The sequence below is a fragment of the Microtus ochrogaster genome, unplaced genomic scaffold, assembly GCF_000317375.1.
Source record: "Microtus ochrogaster isolate Prairie Vole_2 unplaced genomic scaffold, MicOch1.0 UNK3, whole genome shotgun sequence".
Lineage (NCBI taxonomy): Eukaryota > Metazoa > Chordata > Mammalia > Rodentia > Cricetidae > Microtus > Microtus ochrogaster.
In genome coordinates, this window is record NW_004949101.1 from 2,710,032 (window position 1) to 2,725,758 (window position 15,727).

The 15,727-nt window shown below is 44.1% G+C and overlaps 1 protein-coding gene across 1 annotated transcript in view; it reads right to left on the reverse strand.

Moving 5' to 3' along the window:
• Positions 1-15,727, reverse strand: part of Cfap61 (cilia and flagella associated protein 61) — a 265,147-nt gene that overhangs the window by 141,879 nt on the left and 107,541 nt on the right. The window contains exons 16-17 of the mRNA XM_026788484.1: positions 11,430-11,636; positions 7,847-7,981 (exon numbers count right to left, since the gene is read on the reverse strand). Of these exons, the coding sequence (XP_026644285.1) occupies positions 7,847-7,981; positions 11,430-11,636 (342 nt within the window). The remainder of the gene's footprint in view (positions 1-7,846; positions 7,982-11,429; positions 11,637-15,727) is intronic.

Consider the following 15,727-nt stretch of genomic DNA (forward strand, 5'->3'; position numbering starts at 1 on the left):
TATTCACAATAGCCAAAAAGGTGAGCACAATTCAAATTTACAATGGAAGATTAAATAGACTGTGTCATTACCCACACAATATAATATTTATCAATAAAAAGAATAAAGCACAGACAAACGCCACCACATGGCTACACTCTGAGAATAGGCTAAGTGAAAGAAGGTGCTTACAAAATACTACATGTTGTATGAAGTGTCCAGATTAGGCAAGTTCAAGAGATAAAGTAGACCTGTGGTTGTCAAAGTCTCAGAGTAGGAAGCAAGGGTAAGAGAGAAAATACTAAAAATGTAGGCAGTAGGGGTGGTTTCATCACTCCGTGAGTTTACTAAGCCACAAAACTGTGGCTTTAAAGTATTAATGATGATTGGTCTCGGTTATCAGTGTGGGAGATGGACTCTAGACACGGCCGTGGGGGACTTTCTTGGTTAACTTAACGGAAGTGAGGAGATCTACTCACTCTGGGCAGCACCATTCCCTTGGCTGGGATCCTGGACTGAATAAAAAGGAGAAAATAAGTTGAACACAAGCATTTATTACTCTTGTTTCTTGTCTGCAAATGAAGCTGCCTACAGTTCCTTGGGCTGTGACTTCCCCACCATGAAGGAACTGTGACCAAAATAACAAAAAAGAAAAAAAGACAAAACAAAACAAAAACAAAAAACCCTTCCTAAGTTGTCTTTGTCACAGTATTTTATCATAGCAACTGGGAAAGTTACCAAGACATGTGTGTGCGTGTGTGTGTGTGTATGTGTGTGTGTGTGTGTGTGTGTGTGTGTGTGTGTACAGATTTACTTTCTTGAACTTATTACTATTTATGTCATAGTAAAGTTTGGTTAGAGGGACATTGTCTTGCACCATTTATTCTACAGAGTGAGGATGAGATTTGGCATTCATAGAAGATGCTACTGAGACACTGAAGTCAATTTCACAATCTATTCTCATCACTTTTCTATCATCTCACATCCCAACTCCTAAATATCACCCAGCATTTACCAGTTGTGCCGCCAGCTCCCCAAGGAAAGCACCAGGCACTCCTATGATAGGCAAAGAACACTGTTGAGCCCCATTCACTATAAAGCTAAATCTTGAGGCGTTTGTAATATAACCACCATATGGGATCATATTTTTCTCCTTTCATGGCAGCTGCCACCATAATTCTGAAAGGCTTATAACAACATGCTGATACAACACAGAGCATTAGAGACACCCTCAATCTATGGGTGTCTCAAAACAGACCTAGCACGGCAACCTGTACCGTATGTCTGCCTCTCCGAGCCTCACTCAGGCAAAGTCAGGCTGGTGCAGGGTTGACACTAAGAACAGACGCTCTCTGGCGGGGGTGGGGAGCGAAGTTTGTTATGTTTTGGTGAAGTGGATGGTGTCAAAGAAGTCAGGGAAATAAAAAATCAGTGTCAAGCTGTCAGCCTTCTCTGTGTGCCAGTTCCTAGAAGGGCCCATGACATTGGATTTAGACATTAGTTGATAAAGTCTACAAGCCACAACTAAGAGTGAGAGTTGGGTCAAGCAACTGCCTAGTTGGAAGGACTGAACAAGTGACCCCACTGTGACACACACACACATACCCTTCTGTGGGGAAGAGGGTCACAACAGTAAGTGCTGAAGTGACAGTTATATAACATAGTTCATACAAAGCGTTCAGCCACAGCTCAGCAAACAGTAGCCACAGAATGATGGCTGCTATCACTTTATAAGAGAAAAGATTGGTGACAGTCACGAGAACAAACTGCCGGTTCACAAGCCATCCTGACACTGGCATACAAGCAACATACTATATTTAATGAGGTAGTGTCAGAGAATTGGGGAAAATGACATGGACGGTATATTATTTGAGGAAAAGAGGGAGCCCATTGAGGAGTTTATACAAATTTCTTTGCAAATCAGAGGGAAGGGGTTCACTACCATTTGAAGGAACTTTGCTGCCTGGGGGTAGCATGAACATGTAGGGAATGGCTGAGAACTGGGTTCAAAAAGCAAACCAGACCCTGGTAGTGACTGAGGGGTGAATTTCATGCCAAGGAAATCTCCTCATGGTGGCATTAACAGTACATGGATGAAGCTGAGTTTACGATTTTAGAATCATCTTTCGAGGAGAGTCCAGAGAACTGTGGGTTTTGATTTGTTTTTAAAAACCACACAAGACACTTCAACCACAACTACAACCAAGGGAAGGCTGACTACTGTCAGTGACCGTTACCAGGTTTAAGGAAGGGCCTGGGAAACAATGACGCTGGGGAGAACCTAGCAGGTGCTGGGAGAATAACGCAATTTCCCAAGGCAGCAGATGCCCACGTGCAACGGGATCCAGTAACCGTCCATCAGATGGTAATTATAGCTGGACTGGGGAAGAACAGCCCGGATGAAAAGGGGCAATTCAAAGGGTAACTGAATGCCAGCCAGTGACATCTTCTTGAGATCACATACCGGGAAAGGGCGGGCCAATATTTAGCTCTGGGGGTGGGGGTGGGGAGCTTAGAAACACTGCCAATTTTCCTTGTAGAAGGACAAAGAGAGATGTGGAGAAAACAAACAGAGAATCCAAATGGAGGCCTCCAAAGAAGTTAGTCTGGATTTCATCAGACTGTCAATAACATCAGAGCTGATCGCTGTGAAAGTATGATTTCTCAGGAGGGGAAAGATATCATACATCCATTCTAAGACCACCATAAATCAAGGTGGAGAAAAAAATAGTTAGAATAGACTATTAAGAAGTTTGGTGAATAATAAAGATAGTGAATTCTGGAGTTTATCATTATAAATCATTGCTACTTAAATACGCCAAGAGGAAGCAGGACCTGGGACAGGAAGTACAAATACCACAGGAATTCTACAGACATAGGTTCAATCCTGGATTGAGTCCTCGCTTTGACTATCCTCCCCCTCCCCCATCTACCTCTATTACTCTAAGTAAGGGGCAGGGGAGATGGACTCAGTTCCCCCAGCACCCACGTGGTGGCTCACAACTGTTTGTAACTCCAGCTCCAGGGAATCCAGCGCTCTTTTCTGGTCTCCGTGGGCAATGCATGCATATGGTGCATAGACTTACATGCAGGCAAAATACCCAAACACATAAAAAAATAAATAAATTAAACAGAAAATAAATAAACTGTAATGTAAACTGTAAGTCTACTGACAGCTTCCCCAAGAGTAGTGACAGTACAGAGTCAACTCAAAATCCCTCTAGGGTGCAGGCAGGAAAGAAAAACAAATGCTTCTCCACAGATCTCCTAAGTAAGAGAAAGGCAACTCACTCCAATCTTTAGTTTGTCTGCACAAAGAATTCGGGCAAATCCCGAGTATTTCTCAGGATCACAGTGTGCATGATGGTGATCTATAATGACCCATTTAATAAGATTCCCCAGACAATAGCTCAGAACATAGGTGCATAGACCAAGATGGCGCATTTGAACTGGATGGGAATCTTCCAGGCCTATCATGCAGATTATGATCTTGACCAGGAAACACCTTCTCTCTTCTCCATGAATTCCTACTGCTCAACTGGAGAGATATTATTGTGACTCTTGGGAACCAGCTTCTAGAAGGTGTGAGGGAATGAATGCATTCGGGTGCTTTCCTATGGCCTGCTCTGAAGTGAGCTATCCATTCGGAGATGCTCCTGGGAAGGTGCATACCCAAAGCAGGCAGAAGTTCCGTGGCCTCAGGGTGGGGAGAGGAGGGCACACTGCTCTACCCATGCAGAGATGAATCTCAGTCATGGCTGCCTTGTGCCAGATTCAAATTGGCAACCCACTGAGATGAAACGCGGTCTATCCCATTCCTCATGCCTAGAGTGATCTGTCTCCTTGAAGATCGGCTTCCTAGATGAAAGCAAGGAGATGGCCACTTGGAGATGCGCTAAGCATGGTCAAAGGCATAAGAAGCAAGTGGCTGGAGAGAAATGGAATGGGGTGGGGGGTGTGGAAGCTGCTGCATGTGGCAGAGGGATGTGAGACTTACAGCGGAAAGGGAATTCTGTGAGAAATGGTGACTGTCTGCCCTGCATGGTTCAGCCATAGCAATTCTACTTCTCTTCTCAGATAGGGATGTACTTGGACCACACTGAAATTATTCCTCCAAACAACCATATTGGGCTCAACTTTTCTCAGACAATTGCTTAAAATGTTGAACCCATCTAAAAGGTTTTTTTAAAGAGAAAAAAAGAAAAACAAGTTTAAATGATATAAATCAGCACCTCAAGTTTTAGATACTTACTTAGGTCCATTCTATGTGGGTTATAGTGTTGCTGATCCTTTGAATAGGATCTTTATGTTTTCAAAATTGTTACTCGAGTTTAGTGTCGCTACTGTGTTTGTTTGAGGAAGTGCTGGAGATCAAAGAGAAGACCCTTCACACTCTAGACAAGCGTTCCTCCACTGAGCTGTGGCCCCAGCCCAGATACTGTTCATTGGTCTTGAAACCCCACCGCTCTTCATTTTATGCAAAGCTGATGATCTAACTCCAGACACTGTACAGGGTAAATGCCACCAATCGCCTTTCCCAATCCCCTTAGTAAATCTTCAGTTTACTAAAATACACATCAAGATTGGATGTGGTCAGTAACAGTAGATGCAGCTCCTAGACAGTCAGAATTCACCAATGCCGTAGATACCACAGGACCAGGACTGTGCAACAGGCAAACATCTGCACTATTGTTTTTCTCACCGGCCCATTGAGGGTTTTTCTTCCTGGAACCCAGGTTTATACTATCCGTTTCCCTTGTGTCTCAAGATGTGCCAGGGCTCTAGAAGGAGAAGGAGTCACACATTCTGACATGAGCAGGGAAAAGGTTATTACATGTAAGCAATGATTTCAAATCACGCCAACCTCAGAAGTAATGCTAGGATTATTTTTAATGAAACAAAATGTTTTCTCTCCACCTGGAGCTCCAGCTCATCTCAACATGGCTCAGTTCCAGAGGCTCCCAGAGGCAGGCAGAGGACAAGCAGGAGCATCTTGCATGCTTGGAACAATATGCTCATGCACCATGCAACGGCTCTGCATGCCTTCCAGACAGCTTGAACACCCCCGCTCATTCCATGAAAGTGCTGGCTGAAGTCACAGGAGCCCCAATAACACAAAAGGCCCAGCCCTGTCTGCGTGAAGGCCTGTAGGCAACAGTTGCAAAGGTATGACATCGGTCATCTTTACCGGATCTGGTTCATACACTGCAAAGCATCATCTGGTGAGATCACATACAAACACACACACACACACACACACACACACACACACACACACGCGCGCGCGCGCTTCTCATCAGAATTATGGAAGCTGTTTCTGAGACAGATACAGCATACAGCAGCTTCCTCTGACCCATTCCAGGATGTCCCAATGCAAGAGGGCCCTGGTCCTCCTGGTGGGCGCCTGTATATCTCACCTTCAGAGCGCAGTGGACCCTGACACTAAGACCATGCCCATAGACTGATAATACAAAGAATCTGCCCATGGTGTTTGCTTCCAGATGATGCTGGGGGAAGGGGAAGCAAGCAGGGAGAAGGAAGATACCAACTGGCCAAGAATAGCAAATGACTGTCTCCAGGTGCTGTGTATATGGAGAGTTTTTAGGACTCTATAATGGGCCGGCCCCAGGACTGCAAACATGGTGTAAACAGGTCTACCCTTCCCGCTGCCCTCTCCCTTACTAAACCATTAGATTACATTCCTGCTTGCCGTCAAGGCCCATTCACTTACTTGGCTATGTCCTTATGCCTAACTTACTCCTGATGCTAATTACTGAGGTTCAGCTACCAAAACACCAAGGCCCAACAGTCAAAACTCATTATTTGGCTACACTGACTAACAAGTCCCATCCAGCCTTACCAACTCATCCTAACATAGATGTCCCCTTTTCTCCTTGGAAACCACTCCTTCAGGCTCACCAGCTGCTGTCTTTGCCCTGCCCAGAGCCACCCCCCACCCCATAGCTTGTCCCCTCAGGTGTGATCTCTGCTTACTTACAGGCCCCTTCAGATTTCCGCACCCCTCAGGCTGTGGTTCACAATAAGAAGTCATGTGTTAAATTGGTCTGTGAAGACCTAAGCACGTGGAAGTTTCTAGTAATTCGACAGAGTAATTCTATGTCTGCAAAAGTTAACAGTACATAACTGAACTTGGATTTTGTCTGTCTTTGCGTTTCAAATGTTACTTTTCCAGGAATTAATTTTGCTAAAACTATGACAGACAGAAATCTGTAAAAAAGAGTAAGGGAAAGGTCTCTCATGGCAGGGGGTGGGGATTAGGAAACATGTTCTATATGATTGTATCTGCTTACCACCTTCCATAATAAAAACTTCAAAAAATAAATAAAACCAAACAGCTGTTCATTTTCAGTCTCTCCTCAAATATAGATATGTAATTGTCAGAAAATAAATACAAATTTTGTTATTTTACTAATATAAGAAGTCCTTGTTTTTTACTGCTGAGTAATACTCTAATATGTATATATTCCATACTTTCTTCATCCATTCTTCCATTGAAGGGCATCTAGGTTGTTTCCAGGTTCTGGCTATTACAAACAATGCTGCTATGAACATAGTTGAGCATATACTTTTGTTGTATGATAGGGCCTCTCTTGGGTATATTCCCAAGAGTGGTATTGCTGGGTCCAGGGGTAGGTTGATCCTGAATTTCCTGAGAAACCGCCACACTGCTTTCCAGAGTGGCTGCACAAGTTTGCATTCCCACCAAAATGGGAATTCCCACCAAAACCCCTTTCTCCACAACCTCTCCAGCAAAGGCTATCATTGGTGTTTTTGATTTTAGCCATTCTAACAGGTGTAAGATGGTATCTTAAAGTTGTCTTGATTTGCATTTCCCTGATTGCTAAGGAAGTTGAGCATGACCTTAAGTGTCTTTTGGCCATTTGAAGTTCTTCTGTTGTATAAGGATCCTGCCAGACTTGAAGCAACCTCAGTTCCAGAGAACTGAGGCCTCTGGACTGGAGTGGGAAGTCCCCACCCCTGTGTGAAGCCAAGCTGGGGGCATCATTCATACGTTCCCTGTGAAGAGATCCCTCAACTCTGAGGAATAGTTCCTGGAATTAATGTTTGAAATGTTTGAACTTTTACTCTCCTTTTTTAGCTTTTAGGAAGAGCAAAACTTAGCCGCTAAGGTATTTTGCTTTTAAACTCAAAGTACCCAGAACACTGGGAGCCTACATGTTGGTCCCATTTTCCATTTAAATGACAACAATCACAAAAGCTGGCTGTGTCTTCACATACATGAGCTTTGACATGCGGGTACTAGGCCCTTTTCTTGTCTGGTCAGAAAGGCATTCCAGGACTAGTTTTTACCTCAAGGAGGGTAAAATAAACAAGCCTGTTACTCATTTTGACATCCCACAGGAGTTTTTATGCAAGTATTAAAAATCAAAAACAAAAAAACAACACCAGCTTAAGACTAAACACCTCCAACATGACATATCTCTGGCAGCTTTGTCCTAATGGCAAGAAGACCACTGACTGACTTAAAAGCAAACAATCAATTGAAAGGGGGATTCTTCTGAGGACAGGGAACAACGATAAAATATGCTGGGGGGTGCGTTTGGCTCTAGGCCACTCATTTGTCTAAGGACCAGCAACAACACACAGAGTGTCCCTGCTGAATCCTCTGAAGGAGGATGTGGCTACTGTTTTAGGCTTCTGGTGAAATAACCACTTGAGGGCAAGGCTGCGGGGAGCCCTCGCAGGGCACCGCCTGTAAGGGTATGAGCGCCAGGTTCCCTGTAACTAAGAAGCAGCCTGCTCGGTGAAGACAGGGCTGCCACCCCATCTGCCAAGCCCGCAGGAGCTGGCACCGTGCCTCCCTGCCTGCCGCCCTGCTACCCACCTGATCCTTGGAGACCTCCTTTGATGGAGCGTTTATGCCAAGCTTTTCCAGAGGATAGACAATCTGTCGTCGTGGTCGCACGGGAACCAAGTAATGAAGGGCAGATGTTAGGGAGTGGGCGTAGGAGTTCTGGATCTGAAAGGCAGCAATCTCTACTTTAGGGGAGAGAATGTCAGAGGCGCACAGCGCAGATGTCGGCACGCTGCTTGACAAATACGAAACTCTTCACTCGGCCAAGTCAGAGAGGGGAGGGGAAAAAAATCAGCAAATAAACAAACATACTCTTCGAGCAGAGGAATGAATTGTAGATAATGCCTGACACTAATGAAGATAATTACGAGAGTAATTCCATTACTATCTCTGTGGGAATGACAGATAAACAAGTGGTTTGGTTTATGGGATTTTTCAGTACAAGTATTTCCCCCAGGAGAATATTCTTCTCCATAGTGATCGTGAATCAGCTTGATTTGACCCCATTAAGCTGTGTTATCCGAGCCCTGTTAACCTTTGTGTGTCTGGCACAAGCTGCTTTAACACACGTAGATAAAAATGCCACCCAGGGGGCAGCAGAGGCCAGATGTGAAAGCACTCGGGCAACATCACTGGGGCTTTTTAAAAAAAATAAAATAAGGGTCTTAGAATGAAGGAATAAAACTGGAGAGTGGGGGTAGAGAAGAGAATCAAATAATTTTGATTTGTATTATGATGAAGTTATGAACTGGATTTATGCTTGCTGAAAGAGATAAACAACTTTTACAACAATGCCTTAAATATTAATTTTATCTAGTTTTTAAAACTTGACAGAGAACAGTGTCTCTCACATTTGTGCAATCTTGGGAATTATAAAAAAAGAAAAAGAAACTCAGGGCCAAGAAAACATTGTCACAGTTAGGGTTTCTATTGCTGCAATGAAAAACCATTACCAAAAAGCAAGTTGGGGAGGTAAGGGTTTATTTGGCTTACACTTTCATATCATAATAGAAGGAAGCCAGGACAGCAACTTAAACAGGGCAGGAACCTAGAGGCAGGAGCTGGTGCAGAGGCCATGGAGGAGAGCTGCTTACTGGCTTGTTTCACAAGGCTTATTTAGCCCGCCTTCTTACAGAAGCCAGGACCAGTGGCCCAGGGATGGCACCACCCACCATGGACTGAGACCTCCCACATTGATCACTAAATGAGAAAATGCCATACAGCTGGATCTCATAAAGGCCTTCCCTCGGCCGGCTCCTTTCTCTGATGACTCTAGCTTGTGTCAAGTTGACACACAAAACCTGCCAGTACAACCCTCAAGTGTAAAACTGCGAAAAAACCAAACTGGCAATGATGTATCTACTTACTGAATTGAAGCTAGAGAGAGAAAAAAGTAAAGCAGAATTAGATGTATCGTAATAGATGTAACAGTTTGTATATGATTTGTGTGCCATTTTAAAGTAGCGATGGGCATTTATATCAGCTTCCATGAGAGCTTTTGTTTGCTTGTTTGTTTCTGTTTTTGTCTTTTTTCAAGATAGGGCTTCTCTGTGTAACAAATTCTGTTGACCAGGCTGGCCTCAAACTCACAGAAATCCGCCTGCCTCTGTCTTTTGTTGCTGAGAGGAAAGGTGTGCACCACCACTGCCCAGCCAGAAGAACTTTCAAAACTCCTTCACCACTGCACCTCACATCCTGACTTCACATGTTACTGAAAATCGGAACCCAGGAAACCCTGGCCAGAGTGCGGTTTGCATGTCTGTGAATGTCTATGTCCGTTGTTCTCAATCATAAAATTATTTTCATTGCTCCTCCATAACTGTAATTCTGCTACTAATACGAATCGTCATACAAATATCTGACATGCAGGATAGCTGATAGTTGATCCCCAGAGGGGTCGTGACCCACAGGTTGAGAACCACTGGTCTACATCCTGATGAAGATGATTGCATGAGGTAAAGGGAGAGCAACTGCCACAGTGAGATACAGGCAGCTCGATTTCACTGGCAGAGGACTTCGGGCTGAATTTGGGACTTCTCACTCAAATGACTTGGGACGGCATGTCACTCTTGTCTTTGGTGTAAATCAACTAGCAGTGTGACTGAGGAAAGTGTTTCCAAGTGTGCTTTGCGGCTTTCCTAACGCCACACTGGTTGGAAAGCAGACGCGGGGGCAATGAAATGCCCAAGATGTCTTTACTGTGGACGCAAGTGCACTTTGCTCTTGACATCCCACATCCAGGTAGTGTGGCAAATAGAAACTAAGAATTTAATATCACACCTGGAAGGTCACACAGTTGGTATTCAGTCAAGCGTAAAGTGAAGGAAATTGTTTGGGGCCAGGGTTTTCCTGTACAACTGTGATCTTCTGGGTCATTAATCATCTTGCTGGCCTGCTACATTTTACAGGGGACACAGGCACCAAACCAAAACAAAACCTCCCTGAAGCAGGGTCCACAGCTCACGACAACTCTTTTCCACAGGCTTCCTCCAGCTGGCTTTTGTTTAAGATGATACAGGGGCACAACTATTATAAGTGTATGCGCTAATGTGCTCACAGATTGAGAAATACTTTGGCAAGTAAGAGCATCTGAAAATTGCCCTTAGTTCCTCGTGGACACTGAGAAAAAGGGTGACAGTGTCAAGGGCTCTCAGCAGAATGTGGAAAAGCTTGAGGCCGTGACCCAGAACTGAGGGGACATCTTCTACTCAACTTTGAAAGTACATACCAAGCTGGGGACCACCGTTAGTGACCAAGGGACCAGTTTTCAGAGTCCCCATGGGAATCTGGCCTAAATCACACTTACTTGTGGAACATCCAGGTGACAGTACATGAGTAGGTGAAGGTGTCTGCGTGTGTGTGTGTGTGTGTGTGTGTGTGTGTGTGTGTGTGTGTGTGTATCAGTAGCTCCTATGAGACACAGCTTGAGGAAGAAAAAACAAGGGCACAGCCTGCACGGTAAATCATGCAGTCCTGAGCACCAAAGCAGGATAAGAGGAGGACGTGGAGGTGAGATGAGCTGGTATTTGGATGGATATAAGCAACATGTGCACGGTCTCTGTTGCTGTGTTACTCGGTGGAAATATAGCAAGCATTAGATGAAACGGCATAGGTATTCCCTATAGCGGAGTTCCATTACAACTGTACGTCTCCCCCGTTCATCCATTGTTTTTATGGAAATGGTTATAAATTTTATTCAGAATGCACTGTATAGCACACCAATTTTATAGGCTGGAACTACTTTATTTTACTCATTTCATTTCTGTAGGGTTCTATATTTCAAAGAACATGATAGGGTCATGTTGGCTTCGCACCATGAGAAATAATTGGCTGCTTGTGTCTTGTTCAGCTAGAGTTTTCGGTTGCCATTTTGCCAATATAGGAAAACCAACCAATTTGTCTAATTACATTGGTTCTTGTTGTTTCAAAAACTGGAAGCCTCCCGGACTTTCGCCACAGTGAAGCAAATGGCCTAATCAAATATGGCCCGTGGAGATCCAGCTTCATGCTACAGGCAAAGTCCTCATGAGCAGAACAAATAAGATGCAGCGCACACGGGACGCCACCATGCACACCTATGCGCAGGAGGGGACAGCCCATGTCAGCCTCTTACCTTGTTCTCCCGAGATTGTGGGTATATGGGGTAGTAGAGACATGACTTATAGCCTAAGCGAAGGATCTCCTTCAGGAAAAACTTGGTGTAGTGTCGGAAAATAGGGTTCAGGGCAAAATGGTTCAAGCGCCCATGTTCTTCTTGCTGGTGGTGGCTGAAGTAGATGAAATCCTCGATGTTATAATGAGATCGTATGTACTCTATATCCTAGAGAAGAGGCAGAGGAAGGATGTTTCAAACCAGTTACCTGTGTGCATGTTGTGATAAAGAGCTATGCAAAAAAGTCCCTTAAGTGGGGCTGGGGAATAGCTTACTTGGTAAAAATCTTCTCATTCAAACACAAGGACCTTAACTGATCCTCAGAACCCATGCCCGCTCTCCCCCCCCCCCCAAAAAAAAGTCTTCTGTGCTGTACTCTAATCCCAGGGCTGGGGAGATAGAGACAGGAGGATTCCTGGAGCTCATGGGCCACACAGCCTCATTCAGCAAATGGCAGGCCAATTTGAGAGTTGGCTCCTGAGAAACAATCCCTGAGGCTGTGCTTTTGCTTCCCCATGCATGCACATATATATGCGCCCACACATGGATAAACACACACACGCACACAATTGTTAAAAATTGCTTCAAGTGCAATAGTGAAAAGTGTGTTTCTTCCACTATTCATTGTCCTGTCTTTAATTGTGTTTGCAGCACTGGGGGTTGAGCTGAGAGTCTTGCGCATGCTTGGCCAGTGCTCTACCTCTGAGCTACATCCACAGCCCTTGGTTATCGAGACTGGGTCTCTCTCCGGGAGCTCAGGCTCACCTTGAACTCACTATGTAAGTAAGGCTAGCCTAGAACTCGTGATCCCTTTGCCTCAGCCTCCTGAGTTCTGGGATTACAGGTTTACAGACACTGCCATGCTTGGCTTACTGACTCTTAAAAAAGAAAGTGTGTGCTTGTTCAGGTAGCTGTCTGTGGAAAGTGGCTAACAAGTTTAGTTCTTAGGTCTTTGGCTGCTGTCAACCTGGCAAGCCTCAGTGCCGGGTCAGGTTCCGCATAGCGGTCTCAGCACATTTCTGGGCATTTCTGGGCACGAGGAGCTCCAGTGAGTCAGGGCAAGTGCGGAGCACACGTATCTGAGAATCAGTAGACAGGCTCCCCGGTCTCCTGGACTTGTTACCAGTCACCTGCTAGTGGAGAAATATTCCATCTCGGAGTTATACCCATTAGTACACACCTTAGTTGGGAAGAAAGAACCCTAGCGGGGTATGGCATTCCTCCCTCTGCTCCTGTGACACATAAGGGGTTTATGCAATGGGAGGCAATTTAAGGAACTCAGGAATGTTTCCTCAGAGAGGAAAATCCTGGGCATGGGGCTCCTGTCTTCATGGGCCTTTGTCTCTTCACACTACCGTGGAATCAGGACTCATGCGTGCTAACTGTGCACTGTGCAGCCTGGCCCCCTTCATGCGTGCTAATCAGGAATCAGGACTCATGCGTGCTAACTGTGCACTGTGCAGCCTGGCCCCCTTCACCACTCTGGTGTGCACCGTTGAGAGCAGGGAAGGAAGAGGGATAATTCAAAGTGCATGTGACTGTCCCTGATGACAGGAAAATTCATTTTTGACAAATATGGCCTCCAAGTCTCTACTGTAAACCCATTGAGTGCAAATCCAAACATAGCATAAATAACAGCCACACCAAATGAAAAATCAAACCAAATGCAGATGGATAAAATACAGTTTCAAGAACAGAGACTGAAGAATATGAAGAACTCAGCTTAAGTTGTGACCAGCAAGCTGTGACAGCTTTCAATATGTATACAAATGTCTCCTCCTTTGCCCGCCAGCACCCAGCTTCTGTTCCAAAGTATAGCAGAAATTGCAACCACCCAGCAAGTGGTGGCACCCCAGAGCAGTTCTGGCAGCCTTTCAATCTTCATTGACCCTGGAATGGCTTTTATACCACAAGACTTTAATTACCAAGGAAACATTGCTCATTATAACATAAAAAGAGTGATATAGGCAAGACTGAGAAATCATTGAAAAGGAAAAGGCAGGGAGCTAATGGGGGTCATTAACTTCAGAACAGCAGATGGGCCGCGTGCACCTAATTTTATTCTCATCCCAAGTCCCTTAAATAACAAGAACATTTTTTATTTAGATTTTTTTATTTAAATTTTCGAAAAAGAATAACGGGGTAGAAGAGAGGCCAGCGTGTAAGGCAGTGTCACTGTGAAAGGAAACTTTATGGCTTGGTTAAACCTTCTTCTCTGGGTCCACACTGGGGTTCCTGCCTGCCTATTGCTACTACATCCAAGAGTACAAGTGGAAGTGAAAGAATGGATGCCCACCTCCCGGTTGGTCAGGTGGGTAGCCCTGCCAGTATCAGTGGAGAAGAAGTGGAGAGTCGCATCCATGCCTGCCACCCACAGTGGCGATTCAATCTTTCATTCACGACACAGACTGTGAGACACTAACATGACAGACAAGAGGGGAGAAACATGACTTGCTACAGTGAGGAAAAGGATAATTCAGATGACAGGGGAGAATTTTCAAAATCAATGTACTGCCTTCATAAGTCCCCAAAATAAATCTTGCCTATAACATAATTTAATATCAAGAAGAAACTGTAAGTGAATAAGGGAAAGGCATGGAAGTTAAATATAGGAACTCTGAGAGAGAGATTCCAAAAGAAGACCTGGATATATCGAAATCATAGTCAGAGACAGAATTAGAAGGTCAGAAAACTAATGTCAAGAAAATATTTTCAAGTAACAAGTAAGAAATGCATTTATTAGGAACCCCAGGTAAGACAGCACTTACTGCCCTCTAACACGTCTCAAAGCCGGCCATCAAAACCAGACTGCACCGCATCCCCTGGGCTCCACACTAGGGCCCACAGCCTGGGCAGCTGTATCACCTAAATCTAGATACCTAAATGCCAGTGTAAAAACACAATCAAATAACACAAATAACAGAAAGGGCAATATGGTATCACCAGAGCCCAGTTATCCTACAACGGCAAGAACTGAACAACTCAACACAACTGAAGCACAGAAAATTGACCTTAAACTTACTTTATGAAAATGATAGATGTCTTAAAGATGATCTGAACAAATCCCTTAAAGAAACAGAGGAAAAAACAAACAACAAAAATTGGAAAGACTCAATAAACACCTAAAAGAAAGCCAAGAAAAAACAATCAGGTGAAGAAAACAGTTCAAGACCTGAAGTGGAAATAGAAGCAATAAAGAAAACACAAAATGAAGGAATCCTAGAAATGGAAAATTTGGGTAAGCAAACAGGAACTATAGATGCAAACAGCACCAACAGAATACAAGAGATGAAACATAGAATGTCAGGCATTGAAGGCACAATAAAGGAAATACATTCATCTGTGAAAGAAAATGTTAAATCTAAAACATTCCTAACACAAAGCATCTAGGAAGTCTGGAAAAGACCAAACATAAGAATAACAGGAATAGAAGAAGGAGAAGAAACCCAGCTCAAAAACCCAGAGAAGATATTTAACAAAATCATAGAAAAAATTTCCAGCCTAAAGAAGGACATGCTTATAAAGGTGTAAGAATCTTACAGAACACCAAATAGATTGAGTCAGAAATGAAAATTCCTTCACTACATAATAATACAAACACTAAACATGAAAAACAATGCTGTGGGACAATGGTCATTTATCCTGTCACTTGTGTTATTTTTAATAGAATGCTGATTGGCCAGTAGCCAGACAGGAAGTATAGGCAGGGTGACCAGATAGGAAATAGAGGCGGGGCAATGAGAACAGGAGAATTCTGAGAAGAGGGAAGCCCAGTCTCTAGTAATGACCCACTCTCAGAGGAAGCAAGATATTACTGCCTCACTGAAAAGGACCGAGCCACGTGGCTAACTCAGACAAGAATTATGGGCTAATGTAAGTTATAAGAATTAGTTAATAAGAAGCCTGAGCTAATGGGCCAATCAGTTTTTAACTAATGTAGACCTCTGTGTGATTTTTTGGGGGGACTTAAAACTGCAGGAACTGGGCAGGACAGAAACCTCAGTCAACAGAATGGCACCCACAGGGACAATTACATCCACATAAAGCCTGAGAGAGCTTGGGAAGTAATTCTAGACAGAATAGAGTAAAGCATGGCTTACTGATAGCAACACTTTCTCAGGTGAGCTCTGCTTGCTAGAAGCAAGTGTTCTCATTTAAGAGAGGCCCAAAAAGATGAATATGGGATGTACTCACTCATAATTGGTTTCTAGCCATAAATAAGGGTCACGGAGTCTACAATGGTGATCCTAAAGAAGCTA